Here is a 25,968-nt window from a genome sequence, read left to right as displayed (position 1 = left end):
AATTTATTAACAGAAATAATTCAACTTCAAGTTAAGAATATTGCAGTCAATAACTATTTAACTAGGCTGGTAAGACTGCACAGTGTTATAGTGTGGTTGGGGTGTGGGTGACTGCTGGGAGGTGTTAATGGAAACATTAAGCTTGGGTTTAGCTCTAACCTATCTCCTCTAAAACATGTGAGCAGCTGCACTCAGAGAAATACAGGCTACGGTAAAACCCTCCCCAATTAGGAATCAAGAATCTTTATTGTTGTTATGTATTACCATCATGACATTTTTGATCAAACAGACTCAGAATGAACACAGATTACACATAATGTGTCAAAGTCACAAGACATAACCTTTCCAAAACGTTTTGAAAAATATGTTGTATAATTTCCCTAGTATGAAAAACACAGCGCTTACTGAATACTATACATACACGTGATATAGCCTATGTTACACTTATTAATTTCTTAGGCACATCTTGATTTTTTTTTTTTTACAAAAATCCAAAAAAATTATTTCCTAATACCTAAACTAAAAAGTCACCGTATGCAATGCTATTTCAAACCTTTTGACGGCCATGCACATTGTCCTTCCTTGGCCACTGTAGCAAAGGTGGTAGTGTTTTGTAGTAAGAGGGGGCATGTTTTCGAGGGCAGGGGTAAGGTTTAGTATGACATCGGAGTGCTTTGTAGTTTCCGTGGCTGCAGTTGGGTCTACAAAGAGTTCACCACCATCCATCAAAAATAGACTTCACCTGCATGTTTGACGAGTGCTGTCCGCAATGCCACAGTGCCAGAGAGTCGGTGGCAATTACTGCATCAACTACAATAGCTTCTATTTCCAACAGAGAGAAAATAAACATGGACAGCAGGGTCTGTGTTAATGAGGGGTAAAGCAGGAATACACTGGGTGCATTACATAAGGGTAACCTAAGTGCCGCAGGTGAAGGGCGTGTTTTTAAAAGCGTAAATTTACACCAGACACTGCAAAGCATGCTCCACAGTTGCATCTTTCTGTGCAAGTAGAAGCCGCACCTTGGCCTTCCTCTTGCTAGCTGACGAAGTGTTGAGAGAGGAAAGGCAGAGTGCTCAGCAAAAATGGGTGCATGCCACCAATCTGCAGCGTCAACAACAAAGTGACTTCTATCACCATGTGGCTAAATTGAGACTCGACTATTATTTTCGGGTACTTTCCGAAGGGAACTTTGACACAGGATGTTGTTTTCCCATTTATTTCCTGCCAAACAGGACCATATACACATCTGAAATTGTGACTCTAATCTAATTAGAGGTGTTGTGTATTATGCTTGTAGCGTAAATTTATTGACTAATTAAAATGAAAAGCTAACCTAAGAGCCAGACGCGTGTAGGACACTTTGCTGCTCTGCAACCCGTCTGGTGTGTTTCCTCCTTAAGAATAAAAAGACAACAGAACCCAGAATGATTACCATCAGAGAGCTTGATAAAATATTGCTCGGGAATCACAAGGATTGAATAATTCATGAGAACTGGACAAACTATGTTGTGCAAAAACACCTTTCATGAGAACATGTTGAACATTCAGTTCACACATGTTACAACTAAAATAACAATTTTAAGACTGAAAGGTGGTGCACTGGTTTAATTAACACAATCTGATAAAGTATTGAAATTCAGCTTCCAGCCTACTCTTTGCATCATATAACAAACTTCATTTTGCAACAAACCAGTTGTAATTCTGTTCTTTCCACTGACATATTTTACTCTTCTCTTTGTGTGTCTAACTGTGTCTTCTATGTGCAGATTTTCACAGCAAGAGTAGGACACAAATTGCTTTAAAAAGTATAACAACCTTTATTTAAACAACATTTAAACAACTTTAACTGTGGGAAAACAAGATAGTGTCATAAAGAAGTGTGGAGGATGTCATTATAAACTTTCTTGTCCAAGGTCAGTACCATCTTAGTATTGTTCAACAATGGGGTTTTAAAACTCTTAAATACATTTCAGAACCTGTACTTTTCATACTTTTATTTAACTATAGGAGGTCAATCGATACTTATAATTTTTGCCAGAGTCTTTTCATTACACAGGTATTTGCACTTTCTCTTAGGTAAATATTGTGAGGCAAGGCAAGTTTATTTGTATCGAACATTTCTGTAACAAGACAAATTAAAGAGCTGTACCTGAATGGAACAAAGAAAAGGAAAATCGATACAAAAAAGCACATTAGTGGAATAATAACAGCAGCTCAAGATATAAGCCAGGTTGAACTGCAAACTTCAACATTAACATTCAAAGGCAACTCTAAACAAATTTTGAAGGTTTTTAACCTTGATTTAAAGGAACTTAGGGTTTCAGCACTTTTACACTCTTCTGGCAGTTTGTTCCAGATTTGTGGAACACAAAAACTAAATGTTGCTTCTCCATGTTTGGTCCTGGTTCTGGGTATGCAGAGTATACCAGAACCAGAAAATCTGGGTTTTCTGGAGGGTTGATACACTAATAACAAGTCTGTGATATGTTTTGCTGCTAAGCCATTCAGTGATTTATAGACTAACAGAAGTATGTTACAGTCTATTCTCTAAGATACAGGAAGCTAGAACTAGGGTGAAATGCTCTACTTTCTTAGTCATTGGGAGGACCTTTTCTGCCTTTTCCTGTCTCTGAAAAGACCTGTATATGGCTTCCATTTAACCTACTGCACAGTGAACTCTGCCTCTTTCCCTAACTTGGAGAGTGCATTAGTGACACAGTTTATCTTATAAGCAAACACATGATTACTAAAAAACCCTTTGGTCAATGTTCACTTCATTTATTGGAAGGGGTAAAATTGTTGGGAACAGAAATGCTGCTTTTTCACAAACACACAATGTTGTGGAAACTCTGAAGTGGAAAACAATGTTATTTGTGAGAAATATGACATATAATCACATTCATGTTGACATGTTCCCCGCAATTATAGTAATTTTATTTCAATAATGATGCTTTAATAACAGAAGCTTATGCATCAGTGGAATTTTCTAAATTAAAAAAGTAGAGTTTGTTTTGTCAAGGAAAAGTATAATAGTCCCCGTTCATGTTAAGCTTACACAGATTGAACATGAGATATACAGTTTAGGTTTTCTAATCTACCTTCATTTTAGGGACACATCATGGGACACATCTTCAACATCAGTCTGAAGGTGAGGAGAGCACCACAGCTGAAGAAAACCTCCTGTGTGGTGTGCAGCTTAAGACCGCACACCCAAAGGACCTAAGCAGCTATAGGCTGGTAACACTAACATCACACCAGATGAAGACCCTGATGGAGGTTGGTTCTCTGGTCAGGATTTTAGCCTTGTGTCTGTAATCAGAGATTTACAAACTGCTCAAAATTGGACCACAAAAATATTTTTTTCGGCAGACACACAAATGTTTGTTCAGCAAAGCTCAACATCTGAATCACAAGTACAAATAATTTTTACAGATTTCCAAGTGTTTGAGAACGTTATAAAGATTACTTTAGAAGGCAAAAAAGATGAGATTTATATCTCTTCAGAAGGCCTCCTGACCATGGACCACGGAACGCATTTCAAATTGGTCGGGCCCATCAGGCAATACTCACAATACCACTACCCATCACATACGCACGCACCCGCATACACATAAAACACCAGCATCCCCTTGATCACGCAACTGATTTGCGTCACATGACACAAGACAAGCCAATCCATTTTTAGACAACAGAATTTATTGCTTTCTTATAGGCTGTAGTCCCTGAGCATAATAAATGTGTCTGCCATGTTATAATTAAAATCGGCACCGAATTTTTATTTAACCTTTTTTCTGACGTTCCAGCACACACGCCCCAGATTTATTTCCACTTACAATCATTATATTACAGCTAACACAATATTTACAGAATAAAAATACTTTAAAAAGAAAAGTCAAACTCACCCCTGCTCTAAATATTCCCGGAAAAGTGTCTCCGTCTGTCATTATGCTGGATGAAGTCCTATCCTCAAAGCATCCACTGTGGTCAAAAGATCCCTGTGTGTGTGGGCGCACATCAAGCTATTTAGTCTTTTCTGGGTCATTGTTGATCTCAGATAGGTCTTGATAGGACGGAGGGACGAGAAACACCTCTCAGCACTTGCAGTGGAAACAGCTAACTAAGCTAACGAAGCAAACGAAGTAGCGGTCATAAGCAGCGCAGCGGTGGCTTGCAATTGTGTGGGAAAACTTTTGTTTACATCACATGACACAATCAGCCAATACATTTTTAGATGGAATGATTTATCACTTTCTCATTTGAGAATAATGCTGCTGCCATAGACTACTGTGCATTTGAAAAAATAGCTATTGAATAATTTAATTTTATTTATATATATTATTTTACATGTTTGATCATCGAAAGCCGCGGCCCTACCGGCCCTACCGGTTCCGCGGTCCGTGCTCCTGACCACTGTATTCAACATTTGAACGATTTGGAAGTGCTGTGCATTAGAAACAGGCTGGGAGAGAAGACCAAACAATCTTAAAAAGCCCATACACAAGTTGTTCTACAAAGGTGTGGCAAAAAAGTACCATTTAAAAACTAAGAAACACAAACATTAAACAATCTAATCAGTAGACTTTAAAAATTGTATTAAAGGCTTAAAAGATGTAACTGAAACAATAATAGTCCTAAATCGAAAAGTACAAATAACTGTATTCACAGGTAGTACTAGGATTTAGTAGATTCATTGTAGGAATACAGATGATGTCTGAAATTCTGCATTAACAGAAATATTTCTTTTAAAGTTATACAAGGCAATAAAGCCTTCAACAACATCTAGATGTCTCTTTAGCCCAAGTTGAAAACCTTGTTTGAAAACACGCTTTTAATGAACATGCATAAAGTTTAGTTGAATGCAGTTTATTTATGTGTCACTGAGCCCGAGTTACATAAATCTGTCCCAAGCAACTGCTATGTGTACAGCAATCGCCTTTTCCATATTTTCTGCATTAAAGATGTCAACAAAAGACTGTGGCAACTTTAAAGAAACATCAAAGAAGTGCTTGTGGCAGTTGTGTCATTGACTCTACAAACAGAAAAAAAATGAATGTCCTTGGTCAGCATACACAAAGACTGGGTAGAGTAACATCAAGGGGGGCGTGCTTTACTGTTACTGATGAAGGGGCGGTTGGAGATACCAGAACAGTAATTGGTCAGTGGTAGCATTATAAAGCAGATATGAGGGAGTGAGGGAAGATCCTGTAAAAGATTCACAATGAAGACTCTGTGGGTTGCTGCTGTGTTGAGTTTTGTCTCAGTGGGTCAGTCTGTGCCACTGACTTGTGACAGACTGGCAAAGCCAGTCGAGAATGCTCCAGATGTAAGTGAAACTGTAGTTTTCAAATGATTTGTTTTGGATACATTTAAGACATCTGAATAACAGATGTCTCTTATGATTTTTAAAATGGATTTATAAATCCGTTTATTCTTTTGTTTAAGATGTCTGGGAGGTGGCAGATCATAGCTATATCGACAAAGGTCTGTTTGCCCACAGTGCTCCTAAATAGCATTTTATGGCCAAGTTTTGCAATAGATGTTACTTCTAAAGGCACACCTAATCTCTATAGTGGTATGTTTAGGATTAAAACGTGAGTAATCTTTTTTTGTCTTGCATATTTAGATAAAAATCCAGTATTTGTGCATGTTTTATTCATGTGTTGAATGTTACATCAATCCTCTCCAGGTATGGCTTCTGCATGAATGAAACAGAGGATTTTCTCCAAGATAACAATAAGCTCTTTGACGTTAACAGAGAAAGTAAGATATTGTTTTATATGCTGTTTCCTCAAGTGTTGGTATCAGTTTGCATTTTGATTAAGCAAGGCAAGCAATGAAGCTCTAATATTTTCTATATTGTTATTTTTGAATAACATTATCCATCCATCCATTTTCTAACACGTCTATCCCTTGTGGGGTCGCAAGGGGTGCTGGTGCCTATCTCCAGCTGTCAACACAGAGACAGACAGAACAAACAACCATTTGAATAACATTATTAAAATAAAATTTAAAAAAATGGTTGTATTTTCACATCAAATTAAGGTTTTCTAAGCTGTTGCACCTGATATTTTACAATTACTTAAGTTGTGGGTGGTAATTTAAATTCAGAAAAATCTGCTTCAGAATTTTAATTATAAAGTCTGTTACAATAGGCATTCTCCATATACTCCCTTTACACTTTTTCCAACAGATGCCGCAACTGGTAGTCCAGACATCCTGCTGCAAACCAGCTGCTCTGACTGCATTGTTGTAAAGTCCACTGATGTTTTGAACACTCTATTATTACTCAGTAAGTAAGAAAAAAATGTATAGGCAAGTAAATATTAACTAAAATATCAGCTCTTCAGGTGTAAATTCTTGTTGTAAATAGCTCTAAGTAGAGAAGTTGTAACTCAAATGTAAATAACTTGACAAACATGTAGAAGGCAGTTCAGTGACAAATGTTTCTACCTTGATCCATGTAAAATAAAAAAATCATAAATCTCTAGGTGGTCAATAATTTAAATGATAAATTCTAGCTTGCAATTCAGAAATATGTCTAATTATTTGTATGAAGCATTGACTAATGTATTATCATATCAAGAAATTATATTTGAGATTAGTTTTTTTGCAGTTCCTCAGAGCATAAAAATATTCTATCAGCCTTTAATCAATTTCTACTTCTTTCTTTTCCAATTGGTCATCAGCTTGTATGAAATTTTAGTGTTTCACTTAATTGCTTGGTAAAATATTTTTTTTCTTAAGCAGGATTTTGCTAAAGCATATTGCACCTTTTTTCTCTTATGCCACATCTTAACCAGGTAGAAGAACAACCATCAGTGAAGATGAGCTGAGGGAGTTTGAGACACAGGCACAGTGTGTTCAGTTCTCCAAACCACTTGTTTTAAATGCAGACCAAGGTGAGACTTCTGGGAAAACTGTATGTTTTACAGTGCACATGGCACATGTTTCTGAACATCAGTTCTCTCTCTCTCTCTCTCTCTCCCCCCCCCCCCCCCCCCCATTCAGACTTTACTAACTGCCAGGACATTGAAAACATCTCTGAAGAACAGTCTGCCTCCATCATGACCAAAATGTATGAACGAGTGAAAAGCCATCAGCAGAATATTATCAGCTGTCTTGCAGATATCATTTATTCTTACATTAGTGGTAGCATTAATTAGAGCAAAAATATAGTTTGTTTGTATGCTGAAAAGTGGCTCCAGATGAATAGTTCAACTACTAAACATACATCGTCTTTCAAATGTTTTTAATTGAAAAGGAATTTAAGCAAAATGGTATCATCGTATTCCAGAACATGCATTTGGGAATGACCATAACACTAAAGTAATAAATCCTTAAAAAACATCACTGTCCTGATAATTGTAATTGTAAATTTTTACACTGGTTAGCCTCCAGCTAAAACCTGTAAGTTGACCTTGCAAAAGCTTAGAAAAAGTTTTTTTTTTGTTCCCAAAAATATTCAACCGTGTACAAAATGACAGGGTGAAAGGGTAAATAAGGTTGCGCCAAATCAAAGAAGCCTTTTGTTTGCTGTTCACCTGGAAAACAGAAGACTGGGGAAACAACAGTGGAGCTGTCGACAAGAACGGACAGAGCAGAGTTCTTCTTTTAGAGGAAATGTCGGTTCTTCAGTATTTGCTGCAGGATTCTCCTCTGGAACCTCTGGCGATAATTGTTCAAAGGAGGATTCTTCATAAAATGAAAAACATTCCAGACAATCTGGAGCATCCTCTTTATGAGACTTTTGCACAACCACAGTGTCTTCATTGAGAGGCTTCTTCAGATCTGTAGTAATACTGGCCTCTACAGGAGATCCTTCCTGCCCACAGCCATCACCATCTACAACAACTTCTCAAAGAAACGTGGATAATATAAGTTGTAATATTATGTTATTTCCTTTTGAGATTTTTAAAGTATTTTTTTAATTTATTAGAACTGAATTCATAGAAAATTTTACCTTTTTAAGACTCTGTGTGAGCTTCTGAAGACAAGATCATAGCACATGTGCACTATGACCTTGACCCCCTATGGCAGAGCTTGAAGTTACCGCATAGGTTGCTGATAGTTGATTCAAATTCTTAATAGAAAGACAAGTAGGTTATGATCTGTAAAGACCATTATAGGTTTCATGCTAAAGCTGAGAAAAACAACAAAATGCTGTGTGCCCAACGCTAATGCAACTGTTTTCTTATCAGTTGTTTAATCTCAGCTTTGATGAAAGTTGAACTTTCATATGTAGAGTTTTATTAGTGTCCCCTAAAAACACCAACAACAGCATTAAATACGGATTTAGGTGAATCTGGGAGAGAGGACTAAGCTTAAGTAGGTGAGTCTAAAAGCAATCACTTTGTATATGGACTCCTTCGAAGGAGACTTCGAACTATTATTAGACCTCATTTGGAATAAGAGTCTTAGTTCCGAAGCCAGACTAAAGCAACTTTCCCTGTGTGCACAAGTATTTTTGACCATATCATAATTTATATGCATATTTTTCAATGCCAAGCTGTATAAACTTGTTTGCTTATTTAAGCAAATCAGCTGATGTGTATTATATCAAGGTGTGCATAATTATTAAGCAGCTTCTTTTCCTCCGGCAAATTGGGTCTGAAAAGAGATTTAAGTGACTCTGAAACGTCCAATATTGTAAAAAGACTTTAAGAGGGATGCAGCACTCGTGAAATTACAAAGATATTGGGGCATGATCTCAGAACCAAACATTTTGCTGCAAATAGTCTGCAAATTTTGTGAAAAGAACAATCCTTAGAGTTGGATTTACAATCTGGACAAGATGTTTACTTGCTATAAATCACACCTGTTTTGTTTATAACTTTGAATCAACGCACTTTCTATTGGCACCTTTTATCTTTATTTACCTGATTCGTTGTCTAAAGACAATGTAAATTTGTGTTTTAGGTACTTGCTTTCTGCATTTGGGGACCAGTTTTAGGATGACTCCTGTGCTTCCATTTATTAAGTGAGAAATTTGAAGGAAGAAAGTTTGTGAAAAGAGCAACCCTTAGAGTTTGTAGGTCTGCTCCAAATGTTTCTTTGCTATATGTTTCACGTGCTCTGCTGATAACTTTCAATCAACACACATTGGATAGACCAGTATGGGGATTGAACCCATGACCTTGGCGTTATTAGCACCACGCTCTAACCAGCTGATCTAACCGGCCACCTGCATTTTCTTGATTGAAAACGACACAAGCATCCTATGGTGGCCGGTGTGAGGCCTCGCCTGTGGGTCTATAAAGCTTGGAACTCCACACCACTCCAGATAACTAGGTGACAGTCATTCCAAGCACAGTACGCAAACACAAAAGTCTGTTTGAAAAAAGACAAGCCCCGCTTTCTAATCACTTTCACAACTATTAACGCCCTGAAAGTCTGCCAGCAAAGCACTGCGTTGTGGGCAGGTTGGCTGGCGACTAAGAAGTGGCAGCTGATCAAATGTTCCATCTACCGAATGGACAGACTAATTGCATAAGTCATAGCATACAAGCGTGAGGCTGGATGCATATAGTTGATTGAAACTTTAGAAGCTCTACAGTGTTGGCCTCAGAAATGTTCAAATGGCTCCCTAGCATGAAAGACTTCACCATTACTCTATGCATGGCATTCATACAAGCAAACTGCTTCTAAACAGTGTTAATAGTCTCAAAAAGCCTCTTGGTTTGTCTTTTCTTTCAATTGGTTAGCTAGGTCTTGCTAAGTATCTACTTGAATACAAAAAGTACCGTGCTAATTGAGGCACTTTTACAAAGGGAAATCTAAAGTACAGACAACTGTATGGCAACTCAAGAAGATTAAACATATTGTAGAAGCCTGTATAGCAGAGGATGGTTTCGGTCCATCGACCTCTGGGTTATGGGCCCAGCACGCTTCCGCTGCGCCACTCTGCTCACTTGCCAGATGTGAAATGAACCCATGATCGCTGGCTCAGGAAGCCAGTGCCTCATCTATGAAAGACGTCTCCTGTGGCAGTGGTTTTGAGCAAAATACGCAGACATGGAAGATGGTAGGTAAATTGTTTTGCCTTGTTTAAGGTGAAAGAGCACCTTTTATCTTTATTTACCTGATCTGTTGTCCAAAGACAATGTAAATTTGTGTTTTAGGTACATGCTTTCTGCATTTGGGGACCAGTTTTAGGATGATTCCTGTGCTTCCATTTATTAAGTGAGAACTTTGTGAAAAGAGAAACCCTTAGAGTTTGAATTTATAGGTCTGCACCAAACGTTTACTTGCTATGAGTTTCGCCTGCTTCGCTGATAACTTTCAATCAACACACATTGGATTGGCCAGTATGGGGCTTGAACCCATGACCTTGGCGTTATTAGCACCACGCTCTAACCAGCTGAGCTAACCGGCCACCTACATTTGCTTGATTGAAAACGACGCAAGCATCCTGTTGTGGCCGGTGTGAGGCCTCGCCTGCGGGTCTATAAAGCTTGGAACATCACACTACTGCAGAAAACTAGGTGACAGTCATTCCAAGCACAATACGCAAACACAAAAGTCTGTTTGAAAAAAGACAAGCCCCGCTTTCTAGTCACTTTCACAACTATTAACGCCCTGAAAGTCTGCCAGCAAAGCACTGCGTTGTGGGCAGGTTGGCAGGCGACTAAGAAGTGGCAGCTGATCAAATGTTCCATCTACCGAATGGACAGACTAATTGCATAAGTCATAGCATACAAGCGTGAGGATGGATGCATATAGTTGATTGAAACTTTAGAAGCTCTACAGTGTTGGCCTCAGAAATGTTCAAATGGCTCCCTAGCATGAAAGACTTCACCATTACTCTATGCATGGCATTCATACAAGCAAACTGCTTCTAAACAGTGTTAATAGTCTCAAAAAGCCTCTTGGTTTCATCATTTCTTTCAATTGGTTAGCTAGGTATTGCTAAGTATCTACTTGAATACAAAAAGTACCATGCTAATTGAGGCACTTTTACAAAGGGAAATCTAAAGTACAGACAACTGTATGGCAACTCAAGAAGATTAAACATATTGTAGAAGCCTGTATAGCAGAGGATGGTTTCGGTCCATCGACCTCTGGGTTATGGGCCCAGCACGCTTCCGCTGCGCCACTCTGCTCACTTGCCAGATGTGAAATGAACCCATGATCGCTGGCTCAGGAAGCCAGTGCCTCATCTATGAAAGACGTCTCCTCTGGCAGTGGTTTTGAGCAAAATACGCAGACATGGAAGATGGTAGGTAAATTGTTTTGCCTTGTTTAAGGTGAAAGAGCACCTTTTATCTTTATTTACCTGATCTGTTGTCCAAAGACAATGTAAATTTGTGTTTTAGGTACATGCTTTCTGCATTTGGGGACCAGTTTTAGGATGATTCCTGTGCTTCCATTTATTAAGTGAGAACTTTGAAGGAAGAAACTTTGTGAAAAGAGAAACCCTTAGAGTTTGAATTTATAGGTCTGCACCAAATGTTTACTTGCTATATGTTTCGCTGATAACTTTCAATCAACACACATTGGATTGGCCAGTATGGGGCTTGAACCCATGACCTTGGCGTTATTAGCACCACGCTCTAACCAGCTGAGCTAACCGGCCACCTACATTTGCTCGATTGAAAACGACGCAAGCATCCTGTTGTGGCCGGTGTGAGGCCTCGCCTGTGGGTCTATAAAGCTTGGAACATCACACTACTCCAGAAAACTAGGTGACAGTCATTCCAAGCACAATACGCAAACACAAAAGTCTGTTTGAAAAAAGACAAGCCCCACTTTCTAGTCACTTTCACAACTATTAACGCCCTGAAAGTCTGCCAGCAAAGCACTGCGTTGTGGGCAGGTTGGCTGGCGACTAAGAAGTGGCAGCTGATCAAATGTTCCATCTACCGAATGGACAGACTAATTGCATAAGTCATAGCATACAAGCGTGAGGATGGATGCATATAGTTGATTGAAACTTTAGAAGCTCTACAGTGTTGGCCTCAGAAATGTTCAAATGGCTCCCTAGCATGAAAGACTTCACCATTACTCTATGCATGGCATTCATACAAGCAAACTGCTTCTAAACAGTGTTAATAGTCTCAAAAAGCCTCTTGGTTTGTCTTTTCTTTCAATTGGTTAGCTAGGTATTGCTAAGTATCTACTTGAATACAAAAAGTACCATGCTAATTGAGGCACTTTTACAAAGGGAAATCTAAAGTACAGACAACTGTATGGCAACTCAAGAAGATTAAACATATTGTAGAAGCCTGTATAGCAGAGGATGGTTTCGGTCCATCGACCTCTGGGTTATGGGCCCAGCACGCTTCCGCTGCGCCACTCTGCTCACTTGCCAGATGTGAAATGAACCCATGATCGCTGGCTCAGGAAGCCAGTGCCTCATCTATGAAAGACGTCTCCTCTGGCAGTGGTTTTGAGCAAAATACGCAGACATGGAAGATGGTAGGTAAATTGTTTTGCCTTGTTTAAGGTGAAAGAGCACCTTTTATCTTTATTTACCTGATCTGTTGTCCAAAGACAATGTAAATTTGTGTTTTAGGTACTTGCTTTCTGCATTTGGGGACCAGTTTTAGGATGATTCCTGTGCTTCCATTTATTAAGTGAGAACTTTGAAGGAAGAAACTTTGTGAAAAGAGCAACCCTTAGAGTTTGAATTTATAGGTCTGCACCAAACGTTTACTTGCTATATGTTTCGCTGATAACTTTCAATCAACACACATTGGATTGGCCAGTATGGGGCTTGAACCCATGACCTTGGCGTTATTAGCACCACGCTCTAACCAGCTGAGCTAACCGGCCACCTACATTTGCTTGATTGAAAACGACGCAAGCATCCTGTTGTGGTCGGTGTGAGGCCTCGCCTGCGGGTCTATAAAGCTTGGAACTTCACACTACTCCAGAAAACTAGGTGACAGTCATTCCAAGCACAATACGCAAACACAAAAGTCTGTTTGAAAAAAGACAAGCCCCGCTTTCTAGTCACTTTCACAACTATTAACGCCCTGAAAGTCTGCCAGCAAAGCACTGCGTTGTGGGCAGCTTGGCTGGCGACTAAGAAGTGGCAGCTGATCAAATGTTCCATCTACCGAATGGACAGACTAATTGCATAAGTCATAGCATACAAGCGTGAGGCTGGATGCATATAGTTGATTGAAACTTTAGAAGCTCTACAGTGTTGGCCTCAGAAATGTTCAAATGGCTCCCTAGCATGAAAGACTTCACCATTACTCTATGCATGGCATTCATACAAGCAAACTGCTTCTAAACAGTGTTAATAGTCTCAAAAAGCCTCTTGGTTTGTCTTTTCTTTCAATTGGTTAGCTAGGTATTGCTAAGTATCTACTTGAATACAAAAAGTACCATGCTAATTGAGGCACTTTTACAAAGGGAAATCTAAAGTACAGACAACTGTATGGCAACTCAAGAAGATTAAACATATTGTAGAAGCCTGTATAGCAGAGGATGGTTTCGGTCCATCGACCTCTGGGTTATGGGCCCAGCACGCTTCCGCTGCGCCACTCTGCTCACTTGCCAGATGTGAAATGAACCCATGATCGCTGGCTCAGGAAGCCAGTGCCTCATCTATGAAAGACGTCTCCTGTGGCAGTGGTTTTGAGCAAAATACGCAGACATGGAAGATGGTAGGTAAATTGTTTTGCCTTGTTTAAGGTGAAAGAGCACCTTTTATCTTTATTTACCTGATCTGTTGTCCAAAGACAATGTAAATTTGTGTTTTAGGTACTTGCTTTCTGCATTTGGGGACCAGTTTTAGGATGATTCCTGTGCTTCCATTTATTAAGTGAGAACTTTGAAGGAAGAAACTTTGTGAAAAGAGCAACCCTTAGAGTTTGAATTTATAGGTCTGCACCAAACGTTTACTTGCTATATGTTTCGCTGATAACTTTCAATCAACACACATTGGATTGGCCAGTATGGGGCTTGAACCCATGACCTTGGCGTTATTAGCACCACGCTCTAACCAGCTGAGCTAACCGGCCACCTACATTTGCTGGATTGAAAACGACGCAAGCATCCTGTTGTGGCCGGTGTGAGGCCTCGCCTGCGGGTCTATAAAGCTTGGAACTTCACACTACTCCAGAAAACTAGGTGACAGTCATTCCAAGCACAATACGCAAACACAAAAGTCTGTTTGAAAAAAGACAAGCCCCGCTTTCTAGTCACTTTCACAACTATTAACGCCCTGAAAGTCTGCCAGCAAAGCACTGCGTTGTGGGCAGCTTGGCTGGCGACTAAGAAGTGGCAGCTGATCAAATGTTCCATCTACCGAATGGACAGACTAATTGCATAAGTCATAGCATACAAGCGTGAGGCTGGATGCATATAGTTGATTGAAACTTTAGAAGCTCTACAGTGTTGGCCTCAGAAATGTTCAAATGGCTCCCTAGCATGAAAGACTTCACCATTACTCTATGCATGGCATTCATACAAGCAAACTGCTTCTAAACAGTGTTAATAGTCTCAAAAAGCCTCTTGGTTTGTCTTTTCTTTCAATTGGTTAGCTAGGTATTGCTAAGTATCTACTTGAATACAAAAAGTACCATGCTAATTGAGGCACTTTTACAAAGGGAAATCTAAAGTACAGACAACTGTATGGCAACTCAAGAAGATTAAACATATTGTAGAAGCCTGTATAGCAGAGGATGGTTTCGGTCCATCGACCTCTGGGTTATGGGCCCAGCACGCTTCCGCTGCGCCACTCTGCTCACTTGCCAGATGTGAAATGAACCCATGATCGCTGGCTCAGGAAGCCAGTGCCTCATCTATGAAAGACGTCTCCTGTGGCAGTGGTTTTGAGCAAAATACGCAGACATGGAAGATGGTAGGTAAATTGTTTTGCCTTGTTTAAGGTGAAAGAGCACCTTTTATCTTTATTTACCTGATCTGTTGTCCAAAGACAATGTAAATTTGTGTTTTAGGTACTTGCTTTCTGCATTTGGGGACCAGTTTTAGGATGATTCCTGTGCTTCCATTTATTAAGTGAGAACTTTGAAGGAAGAAACTTTGTGAAAAGAGCAACCCTTAGAGTTTGAATTTATAGGTCTGCACCAAACGTTTACTTGCTATGTGTTTCGCCTGCTTCGCTGATAACTTTCAATCAACACACATTGGATTGGCCAGTATGGGGCTTGAACCCATGACCTTGGCGTTATTAGCACCACGCTCTAACCAGCTGAGCTAACCGGCCACCTACATTTGCTGGATTGAAAACGACGCAAGCATCCTGTTGTGGCCGGTGTGAGGCCTCGCCTGCGGGTCTATAAAGCTTGGAACTTCACACTACTCCAGAAAACTAGGTGACAGTCATTCCAAGCACAATACGCAAACACAAAAGTCTGTTTGAAAAAAGACAAGCCCCGCTTTCTAGTCACTTTCACAACTATTAACGCCCTGAAAGTCTGCCAGCAAAGCACTGCGTTGTGGGCAGCTTGGCTGGCGACTAAGAAGTGGCAGCTGATCAAATGTTCCATCTACCGAATGGACAGACTAATTGCATAAGTCATAGCATACAAGCGTGAGGCTGGATGCATATAGTTGATTGAAACTTTAGAAGCTCTACAGTGTTGGCCTCAGAAATGTTCAAATGGCTCCCTAGCATGAAAGACTTCACCATTACTCTATGCATGGCATTCATACAAGCAAACTGCTTCTAAACAGTGTTAATAGTCTCAAAAAGCCTCTTGGTTTGTCTTTTCTTTCAATTGGTTAGCTAGGTATTGCTAAGTATCTACTTGAATACAAAAAGTACCAGTGCTAATTGAGGCACTTTTACAAAGGGAAATCTAAAGTACAGACAACTGTATGGCAACTCAAGAAGATTAAACATATTGTAGAAGCCTATATAGCAGAGGATGGTTTCGGTCCATCGACCTCTGGGTTATGGGCCCAGCACGCTTCCGCTGCGCCACTCTGCTCACTTGCCAGATGTGAAATGAACCCATGATCGCTGGCTCAGGAAGCCAGTGCCTCATCTATGAAAGACGTCTCGTGTGGCAGTGGTTTTGAGCAAAATACGCAGACATGGAAGATGGTAGGTAAATTGTTTTGCCTTGTTTAAGGTGAAAGAGCACCTTTTATCTTTATTTACCTGATCTGTTGTCCAAAGACAATGTAAATTTGTGTTTTAGGTACTTGCTTTCTGCATTTGGGGACCAGTTTTAGGATGATTCCTGTGCTTCCATTTATTAAGTGAGAACATTGAAGGAAGAAACTTTGTGAAAAGAGCAACCCTTAGAGTTTGAATTTATAGGTCTGCACCAAACGTTTACTTGCTATGTGTTTCGCCTGCTTCGCTGATAACTTTCAATCAACACACATTGGATTGGCCAGTATGGGGCTTGAACCCATGACCTTGGCGTTATTAGCACCACGCTCTAACCAGCTGAGCTAACCGGCCACCTACATTTGCTGAATTGAAAACGACGCAAGCATCCTGTTGTGGCCGGTGTGAGGCCTCGCCTGCGGGTCTATAAAGCTTGGAACTTCACACTACTCCAGAAAACTAGGTGACAGTCATTCCAAGCACAATACGCAAACACAAAAGTCTGTTTGAAAAAAGACAAGCCCCGCTTTCTAGTCACTTTCACAACTATTAACGCCCTGAAAGTCTGCCAGCAAAGCACTGCGTTGTGGGCAGCTTGGCTGGCGACTAAGAAGTGGCAGCTGATCAAATGTTCCATCTACCGAATGGACAGACTAATTGCATAAGTCATAGCATACAAGCGTGAGGCTGGATGCATATAGTTGATTGAAACTTTAGAAGCTCTACAGTGTTGGCCTCAGAAATGTTCAAATGGCTCCCTAGCATGAAAGACTTCACCATTACTCTATGCATGGCATTCATACAAGCAAACTGCTTCTAAACAGTGTTAATAGTCTCAAAAAGCCTCTTGGTTTGTCTTTTCTTTCAATTGGTTAGCTAGGTATTGCTAAGTATCTACTTGAATACAAAAAGTACCGTGCTAATTGAGGCACTTTTACAAAGGGAAATCTAAAGTACAGACAACTGTATGGCAACTCAAGAAGATTAAACATATTGTAGAAGCCTATATAGCAGAGGATGGTTTCGGTCCATCGACCTCTGGGTTATGGGCCCAGCACGCTTCCGCTGCGCCACTCTGCTCACTTGCCAGATGTGAAATGAACCCATGATCGCTGGCTCAGGAAGCCAGTGCCTCATCTATGAAAGACGTCTCGTGTGGCAGTGGTTTTGAGCAAAATACGCAGACATGGAAGATGGTAGGTAAATTGTTTTGCCTTGTTTAAGGTGAAAGAGCACCTTTTATCTTTATTTACCTGATCTGTTGTCCAAAGACAATGTAAATTTGTGTTTTAGGTACTTGCTTTCTGCATTTGGGGACCAGTTTTAGGATGATTCCTGTGCTTCCATTTATTAAGTGAGAACTTTGAAGGAAGAAACTTTGTGAAAAGAGCAACCCTTAGAGTTTGAATTTATAGGTCTGCACCAAACGTTTACTTGCTATGTGTTTCGCCTGCTTCGCTGATAACTTTCAATCAACACACATTGGATTGGCCAGTATGGGGCTTGAACCCATGACCTTGGCGTTATTAGCACCACGCTCTAACCAGCTGAGCTAACCGGCCACCTACATTTGCTGAATTGAAAACGACGCAAGCATCCTGTTGTGGCCGGTGTGAGGCCTCGCCTGCGGGTCTATAAAGCTTGGAACTTCACACTACTCCAGAAAACTAGGTGACAGTCATTCCAAGCACAATACGCAAACACAAAAGTCTGTTTGAAAAAAGACAAGCCCCGCTTTCTAGTCACTTTCACAACTATTAACGCCCTGAAAGTCTGCCAGCAAAGCACTGCGTTGTGGGCAGGTTGGCTGGCGACTAAGAAGTGGCAGCTGATCAAATGTTCCATCTACCGAATGGACAGACTAATTGCATAAGTCATAGCATACAAGCGTGAGGCTGGATGCATATAGTTGATTGAAACTTTAGAAGCTCTACAGTGTTGGCCTCAGAAATGTTCAAATGGCTCCCTAGCATGAAAGACTTCACCATTACTCTATGCATGGCATTTGTTACTGTTTCACCGTGTCCCGTCTACGGTGAAGCACCCTCGGTGGACCCAGTTCGTTTTACCCAGTCAGGCGACCCCCACTTACTTATTACCTTGAATGTAGGACGCATAAAACAGACAAGTATGCTTTTAGTTATATTTTATCTAGGTAAAGACAGAGAAATAGTTACAGTCACACCAGCGCTGATGGGCCCCTGATCGGCAGGAGGCCCCGAGTGCTCATCACACAAACATTATAAAGGGATCTCGGGACACACCCATACAAGGGCGGTACACATCCAAACTGTGACATCAGCAGGGAAGCTGTGTCACCTCCAGGGTGGTATCTGATAGATATGTGCCAATCTTTTGGGTCAGTGCCATCTAAGTGTGCCATGCAGTTCTGGGATAAACAGCTCGTTCCACTTGACCTTGTTGATATCCTAACAGTCCCCCTGATGATGTGTCATTATGGCACATCACCAAAGATGATCAACCAGTGGAACGACAGCTCTCAGTCTGTCCCTCTCCCAGAACAGTCGGTCATTCCGTCCAGTCCAAGCAATCAATCACGTCAGCTTCCGGCTTCCAGAGTCCATCCATCTGTGATCTCCATGGCAGTCGATAGTGCGGTTCAGTCTCTGGGGTCACACAATCTCTGCTGGTGTGACTGAAAAGCACTTTGTAAAAACAGTCCAGTTGTCCGTTAGCCCCCCCTGTTGGTGTGCCCCAAAGGCACATCACAACGAAAACAGTTCCAAGAAAAGGGCCGGACAAACCACAATGGAAACATCTTAGCATCAATCAGCATGAATACTTCATAATTCAGCCTTTTTTACTCAAGCCCACAGTCCAAGCATTTTATCTACAATTTAGGGTTCAACTATTCGAGCTAGGCCTGTTTTAGGTTCCTATGCGCACATTATTTTAAGTTTACTTTAGACTATATAAGCTAAAGGTGTACCTTAATCAAGGCCAAATTCGTCTACTCTACCCCCACCCCAAGAAACCTCCTACTTGGTCCTCCCCTCTCCATTCCTATGGACAATCATCCATCACCTTCAGTCCTCACAAATCCAAGAGTACCAGTAGGGGGCATCAGAGGGCAGGCTGAGCCTCAAGCAGGAAAACCCCATTTCTCTAAGAAATGGTAAAAAACCCGATAGAGCCCAGTCTAGGGGAGTCCCACTCTGGGCCAATCTGAGCGAGAAGACACCCTGTATTGAATCTAAAAATTAGGCTTACCAAGTAATTTATGGATCTGTGATAGCCATCAGATCCTGGTTTTCTATATAACAAAGCAACAAGATTGCAAGAACTGCAGGTCTTGGTGTGTGTGTCTGTAACAGAGAGTTTCCATTCTTAGTCATAAAGCCATAGCGATCATCATAATGCAACATCACAGTATAAACATCATAACACATAAAATCAAACATGGTGATGGAAGTCAGTGGAGAAGAGAAAGGAAAAAATCAGTTTTGTGATATAAAAAGAGTCTGTACGTCAATAACGCAAGTAAAAACGTCAGGCCAGTCTGAGCACGTGGCAGAAATGAATCTATTCGCGCATAAGTGGTCAGCTCAGTGTTCTCAGGCAACTGCTCCTTCATGGCAAACAGAAAGAAGAAAACATAAAAAATCCATAGGTCTCTGGCATGTTACTCCCAAACTTCTTAAGTCCTCTTCTTATTCCTCAGCATGGACAAAAACGATTTAGTTGGATGGTAATGAGTGTCCTGTCCTTTTTCAGGCAATAAGCATTTTATCTCCAGTAAAATGCTCTGTTGAGATGGTTGGCAGACACCAGGCCTTGTTTACTGTTGGATAACAGAAACAAGGTGTAATTAGTGTTCTTATCAAGACTCCCAATCCTTCTTTCATTTACCTTCTTCAAACACTTTCACATCCAGATATTTCCGTTCACAATTATTGTGCTCTTAGCTTAACCTCCTTTACTGTAATCATTAGATCTTGCATTACCCTTATATAAAAGGATAAATCTGAAAGTTCAACGTTATCTGCAGCAGCATTTCTCCATAATTCCTTCCCATGTGTGTCTCACCTTACAATTGTCCAACGGTTGAAAAGATCTCTGCAATAGAAATTTATCATCATATGTTTCATGGCTACTGTGACACGGTTCATCTCAATTTATCTAGCACACAAGGAATTGTATTAAAACCTTTCAGAAACTTCTTACTGAACCAGCTCCAAAATACTTCACATTTTTCTAAAAAGTCCAACAGAAAAACCCTTAAGTTTGTAAAAGAAAGCTCCACTATATATATTTGCAGAATAATGTTGTGATATTAATAAGAAGCAGCCCTATGTACTTCTTGTCTTATTTTGAAAAGCTCAGCTAAGAGAAAGGAAGTGTGTGCATGCCCCTCGCCCACACGGAGTTGTGATTGGTTGCTATTCAGGAAGTGGGTGTAGCCCAGGGCGGAGACAGGAAGTAGTTCTGTGAATCAGTTTCAGCTTGACGTGCATCAGACCAAAAGACTTGTAGTTGAATGCGCCCTCCACCTGAAGCGAAGAGCAATTCTAACCCCATTAATTCTTGATTTTTTAATCACTTCTGCCTGTTTTAACAGACAGCTTTTGTAAGCGACCCTGGTTTTATCTTATGTCCCCCTGTTTGAATCTTGTTTGAAACAAACCTTTAAACTGTAGTATGCTGTGAGCAGTAACTCATTGTTGCTTATTAAACACATCGCCCCCTGACCATGTAAGAAGCTCCATACTGCTCTAGGTCTTTAAACCTTTTTCAGTCATTCAACATTAGTTTAATTGATAATACATCCAAGCATAATTTTATCCCCAAGTAAATCAACCCTTTAACAAGTATCTAATTCTTGTTCTCATGTGTTTAGTTTATCCTTGAAAAACTTTAAGCAGACATTACTCCGAGGGATTTTCTTAAATTATCATACATTTATTATTATTACCTTTGTGATCTTATATCACCCAGTGATCTATAAATCCTTATTTTATGTTTGCACCGTCTTGTCCCAGCAGATTAAAATTCTCATTCTAGAATTTGCTTTTTTGTTTCCTCAATCACTGTCTGTCGTAATTATTGAAGAAATTGTGCAGTTCCTATAAACCCTCTTAAATATTGACCACCCATTGGTAAATGATCAGCTTTAAGTTTTGCCCTTCTTCTAATTCTTTGTTTAGCCTTAGTATCTGTACCTTAAATTGACGAATAGTGGAATTCTTTGTATAAACACTTCTCTATGTCCGTATTTGTTTTGGCCTCTATAATTTTGTTCTTTGCATTTTAAGTGTGAACCTGGTCAGGATAGAGAAAGTCATCTCCGATGCTCCTTTTGGCAACCCCAGCAAACCCAAAAACAAAAATGTTCACTGTCAGTGTTAGGTTATAGGTAATCCCTGTGGGAACACGACGTCGTCTCCTCTGTTCAACCTGGTTTCAAGCGCCTGGGACATCGAAACACTCCACCACCTGCGACAGATCTTTGACATTTTCAAACCACAGCAGCATTCCTGGGTGTCCACACCCCCTGTCTGAAATGTCTCTCGTCGTAAGCCCAGGCTTTCAGTTTATCTCCTGTTAAGTGTCCCCCTTTAGAGCCCATTTACCCCAAAGAGTCCAAGAGTGTGTTCTAGGTACGTTTCCTGAACGCCAACCTCTCCATGTCATGTTCGTGAAACCTTGCAGTTGAATTCCATCACCTGTGAAGCAAAGCAGTCATGCATAGTCTTGTTAGCACAGCAGGAGCTTCACTGTCCGGTGCCATTGCAGCTCTGATGTTCCTCAGAGCCAACCTTCATGCATCGATATCATGTTGAAGCTGTTATCCTTCCTCATCATCTTGTGTCCAGGAGTCACTTCTGCTGTCCTGACCAGATTCCAAATGTCCAACTAATCTAATTGACCTCATTACTTTTCTGCATGTACAAGAGGACGATCGTTAGATTATTCTGGTCTAAAAGACCACTAGGTTAATAGATGACTAAACTATATTTATGTGGGTTTATTTCTTCTGGATGTTTTAACATTTAGTTAAAGAACAACTATTGTGCTATTTTGTGTTCAAACAGATAGTTGTTAAGTCTTCTCAAACCTTTTAGGTAACTGCGTACAATTCCAAACTATTTGCACTGGTGCTTTAATCCTAATTTACCCAAGTTATTTATTAGAATAAGGCATTATTATTCTAAACTTCCAGTTTTATCCATTTAAGTCCTTAACCTTTGTGTTGCTTTACATCCTGATAATTAATTTCTTAGTTGCGCCTCTGCTTACTTTAAGATACCCAGTAAATGTTGTGCTCACAATTTCTCCTTCGCTTGAACAAGGTTAAAAGGTTTAGAGTTTATTCTGCTTATATTGAAAAATTAGCTTGCTCACTCGTTAGTTCATTCGTTTATGCTATTAACTGTTGCTGTAATGCCTACTTTAACTTTTTCGCCCACTAGTTTTTTCTTGATCATAATTATCGCCCATTGATGTAATAGCATACATTGTTCTTATCCACTTTCCTTTTACGTTTAGACGGCCCCTCTATGTAATTCCCTTACTGTAATCCCCAATATAAGTTGTCAAACCTTTTAGGTTTAGCATAATTACTTAAGCTGCTCTATGCTCTCATCCCGTAACTTAATATTTTGGTGCAAAATGGATGTCTTTTAGCGGTTCCCCCTATTTCTTCTCATGCATGATGTATTTTATGAAGCTTATTGTATCTTAAAGGTGCCTCTTTGAATCTACTTCAAAACCCCTTGTGGGGTTAATAAAATTCCAAAACATATTTATATGTATTTTAAATGATTTAAATAAAAACCTTGTTAGAAAAGTAAAAGAAAATCCTTCTTATCAGCGGCCCAAAATCTCTACCAGCTTTGTTTCCAGACCAGTACCACTTGTCCGAATGCGTTTGACCCTCTTATCGCTCGCTAATAACAGCTCTGACCTGAAACAATTAACATCCTAGGGGTTTAATAATAATCTTGATTGCTTTTAATCTGAAAGTTTTTTTCTAAGCGCATCCGCCAATGTGTATGTTTCTAATGCGTGTTTTGTGTTTTAATTATGTGCAGGAAAATCTGATGTGAAATGCAGAAGGGGTGTCTGCCAACTCATCTTTGTTTCGTGTTGCGGTCCATTGAAGGTTATCTGATGCCTCTGTCTTTGCCCCCGCAATTAGTTGTCCATTTTCAGTCCTCATGTCTCAGTTCAGTACCACAACATTGTTCCAGGACGAGCATTGTCCATGAATCTTCTTTCTCCAATCGTCGTGTCTGAAACCACAAGGAATTCTGCCAGCATTTTGCCAATATGGATTTTGTCCAAAATCAAATTGTCTAATACAAGAATTGTCCATCTTCATCCGTAGTGTAGTGTAATTAAGTTGAAAAGAAAAATCAAAACAAAAATTACAAGAAAACTGTCTCAAAACAAAATCAACCACATCGTTCCCTCTAAAACAAAATTATTCTTGAAGTTCTTCACCTTTACCCCAGATCTTGATCCCTTAAAAATTTATCCAAGCAAAATATTTTACAGACAGTTCAACCTCTTTGTATAAGTTCATTGATAAAAAAACATTTCTCTTAACTTTGTAGCATCACATTCCCCATTAAACCTCTATGCAGCTTCTGCAAAAATTACTGATTTTTTTTTTTTTTTTTTTTCAAAATTTGATTAAAAACTGGATTAGGCAGGAGTCAAGTACATCACCTTTTTCTCCTTACCTGACTCCGCCAGATAGATTTGCTCCGCATATCCATCTGGAAACCTTCCGTTGAAGTAATTTTGGGAAGGGGCGACAATACTGGTTAGCTGATTGGCCTATGTTGGTGATAGACGGGCCAAATAAACCAATCAGATTCCTCGTCGCTCTGTTACGAGCGACGACGAAAACACAACCACAAGCCAAGCTACTCTTGCTGCTGCAGGTAAAGGCTCGTTAGCTCAGCAAAGAAATACTCTGTAATTCCGATAAAACTTGCTCGATAGCCACGCTAACGCTAGTTTCATCGGCTGAAGCCGCCATGTTCTTTAGACTGAACTGACGCGCTTCTGGTTGCGTCACACCTCAACCCGCCTCAAAGCCAACGCTGATTGGACGTTCGTTTGGTGAACGGCTCCAAATTTTCTTCAACGGAGGGTAGCCAGACTGATCTGCGAGTGAAACCTTGAAAGCTCGCGAGATCAGGATGGTCTCACGAGGCTATTTTTCTCCGTCCCCTGGACCACTGTGGCACCGCTTGGTACTAACTTGTCTCTGAGAATGCCTAAAAAGAGACTAAAATCTCTCCGTTAGCACATTCCAATTATATATGACCAGGTTTCCTTGCAAGAAAAAGCAGAAAACAGGATAGAAATGTTAATGTGAGTCAGTGGAGAGGGGAACAGTGGGAAGGGGTACATGAACAATTTCCAAAGCCACCTTCTTACCGCTAGAAGGATACTGAATACTGAATTGTACTTTATAACTAAATTTGCTTAGCCTTGCCAGGAAGGTCTCAATATTACCTGTCATAAGTTTGTTAAACTTAGCATAATTTAGTCACTTTTGTTAATCCCTGCACGTCCATTTTAGATCATGACTTCTTACCATACGGCCTGAAAGAGCTCACTTTCCAGAGACTTCTGTTGGAACAAGGTGGCTTTACAGTTTCATCTCACATCATCTGAAAGAAGTAACTCAAAGAAAAACAATTCTGTTAGTGTATTAGGTGACAAAAGAAAACCTGGTCTTTCTAGTGTCTTGGTTCTTAACGTGATGTGTCTAAGTTCTTGGTTGGTCCAGGGGAGGTAGGAATCTCTCGTTCCTTTACTTTCATCATTTTATATTAAAACTTCTCCTCTTCTTAAATTATCTGCCGAACAACCTTGAATATTGTCACTTCTTTGTCACTGGTGATGCAAAAATTAAAGCAAAGGAATCATTTAACAAAGAAATAATCAAAATACACAAAACAATAAAAACCCGAAAGTAAAAAGTCTCCCAAAGCGTGCATTATGTGTGTTCCAATATCTTATAGCATTCTTTTGATTTCTTTCTAGCTCTTTCGATCATGCAAACTTAGTTATTAATGCTTTTCAATCTTAAATGGTCAAGGGTGAAACTTTAAAGCAACCATTTTCTCTTTCAGGCTTTTGAGCTTCTAGTGTTTTTCTATACATGATAAGAGTTTTCCCCGTAATTCAGCACATTGAGAAAGCTACCCAAAAACAAAGAGATTAGAAGTAGAATCTAACTCTTCACAAGCTGGCTTTATTTTATTTTTTCCCTCCGACATAGTTTTCGTGCCCCCAGGCTAGAACACACAGACCCAGCCTTGCCATAACATTCAGATGTTTACATCATGGTCAGATTTGTTTATCATATCTATTGTCCTGTTTCAGGTTAAACTGACCCTCTGAGGCTTGCCTCAGCTCAGCATAACTAATAACATCAGATGCTTTTGTAACCGATGACATGCTTAATGTGGCCTTGTGATATCTTGACACTTCTCAAAATTTCTCATTAGCTGCATTCAAATCCCCAGTAAAAAGAAATAAAATAAATTAATACAGAACCCTTAGAAAAGCAACCATATTTAGTCCCATACAGTTTGTTTAAAGCACAGTTTGTCTCATCTATTTAAATCAAAAATCATGTATATCTTAATGCTCTTAAATTCTTCTTTTTAGGCAGCTGTAAAATCCTTAGTTAAAAATCTCCCCTTTAAACATATCCCATCCAGTTCCATTTCTCCCAAACATTCTCCCATATGCTCCCCATATGCTGTTTGCCATTTTATTAATGTTCCAAAATTACAATATAAAAGCTTTTACTCTGTTATTATTTCAGCTGTCATGAATTCATTGACAAACACAAGCCAAACGCAATCTAATAGCATAACTGAATACAGCCCTAACGCCTCTGGTTGCTGTACTGCATATTTAAGCTCCAAACAACAAAAAAACTT

At 39.9% G+C, this 25,968-nt stretch overlaps 1 protein-coding gene and 8 non-coding genes across 9 annotated transcripts; 1 reads left to right on the top strand and 8 right to left on the bottom strand.

Annotated features, from left to right (window-relative positions):
- The first annotated feature begins 5,187 nt into the window (after positions 1 to 5,187).
- Positions 5,188 to 7,350, top strand: LOC105918728. The gene is made up of 6 exons (XM_012853876.3): positions 5,188 to 5,326; positions 5,446 to 5,594; positions 5,690 to 5,763; positions 6,194 to 6,292; positions 6,804 to 6,902; positions 7,012 to 7,350. The coding sequence occupies exons 1-6, from the start codon at positions 5,222 to 5,224 to the stop codon at positions 7,164 to 7,166; spliced, it is 681 nt and encodes a 226-aa protein (XP_012709330.3). The 5' UTR covers positions 5,188 to 5,221; the 3' UTR covers positions 7,167 to 7,350.
- A 1,758-nt stretch (positions 7,351 to 9,108) lies between these two features.
- trnai-aau lies at positions 9,109 to 9,182 on the bottom strand. Its single transcript has one exon. It is a non-coding gene; the product is annotated as a tRNA-Ile (tRNA).
- A 1,119-nt stretch (positions 9,183 to 10,301) lies between these two features.
- Positions 10,302 to 10,375, bottom strand: trnai-aau. Its single transcript has one exon. It is a non-coding gene; the product is annotated as a tRNA-Ile (tRNA).
- Positions 10,376 to 11,501: 1,126 nt separating this feature from the next.
- Positions 11,502 to 11,575, bottom strand: trnai-aau. The gene has a single exon. It is a non-coding gene; the product is annotated as a tRNA-Ile (tRNA).
- Positions 11,576 to 12,700: 1,125 nt separating this feature from the next.
- trnai-aau lies at positions 12,701 to 12,774 on the bottom strand. Its single transcript has one exon. It is a non-coding gene; the product is annotated as a tRNA-Ile (tRNA).
- Positions 12,775 to 13,899: 1,125 nt separating this feature from the next.
- Positions 13,900 to 13,973, bottom strand: trnai-aau. Its single transcript has one exon. It is a non-coding gene; the product is annotated as a tRNA-Ile (tRNA).
- Positions 13,974 to 15,107: 1,134 nt separating this feature from the next.
- On the bottom strand, positions 15,108 to 15,181 carry trnai-aau. The gene has a single exon. It is a non-coding gene; the product is annotated as a tRNA-Ile (tRNA).
- Positions 15,182 to 16,316: 1,135 nt separating this feature from the next.
- trnai-aau lies at positions 16,317 to 16,390 on the bottom strand. Its single transcript has one exon. It is a non-coding gene; the product is annotated as a tRNA-Ile (tRNA).
- Positions 16,391 to 17,524: 1,134 nt separating this feature from the next.
- trnai-aau lies at positions 17,525 to 17,598 on the bottom strand. Its single transcript has one exon. It is a non-coding gene; the product is annotated as a tRNA-Ile (tRNA).
- Between the last annotated feature and the right edge of the window lie 8,370 nt (positions 17,599 to 25,968).

This window comes from Fundulus heteroclitus, chromosome 20 (assembly GCF_011125445.2).
Source record: "Fundulus heteroclitus isolate FHET01 chromosome 20, MU-UCD_Fhet_4.1, whole genome shotgun sequence".
Lineage (NCBI taxonomy): Eukaryota > Metazoa > Chordata > Actinopteri > Cyprinodontiformes > Fundulidae > Fundulus > Fundulus heteroclitus.
Note: the sequence above shows the minus strand (reverse complement) of the source record. Positions and strands in the feature narration are given on the sequence as shown.

What these genes read in the sequence shown, in the direction of transcription:
- LOC105918728 (XM_012853876.3), top strand. Translation starts at nt 5,222, where the DNA reads ATGAAGACTCTGTGGGTTGCTGCTGTGTTGAGTTTTGTCTCAGTGGGT. An exon ending in CAGTCGAGAATGCTCCAGAT is followed by an intron (nt 5,327 to 5,445) that starts GTAAGTGAAACT and finishes CTTTTGTTTAAG; the next exon opens with ATGTCTGGGAGGTGGCAGAT. An exon ending in GAACACTCTATTATTACTCA is followed by an intron (nt 6,293 to 6,803) that starts GTAAGTAAGAAA and finishes CATCTTAACCAG; the next exon opens with GTAGAAGAACAACCATCAGT.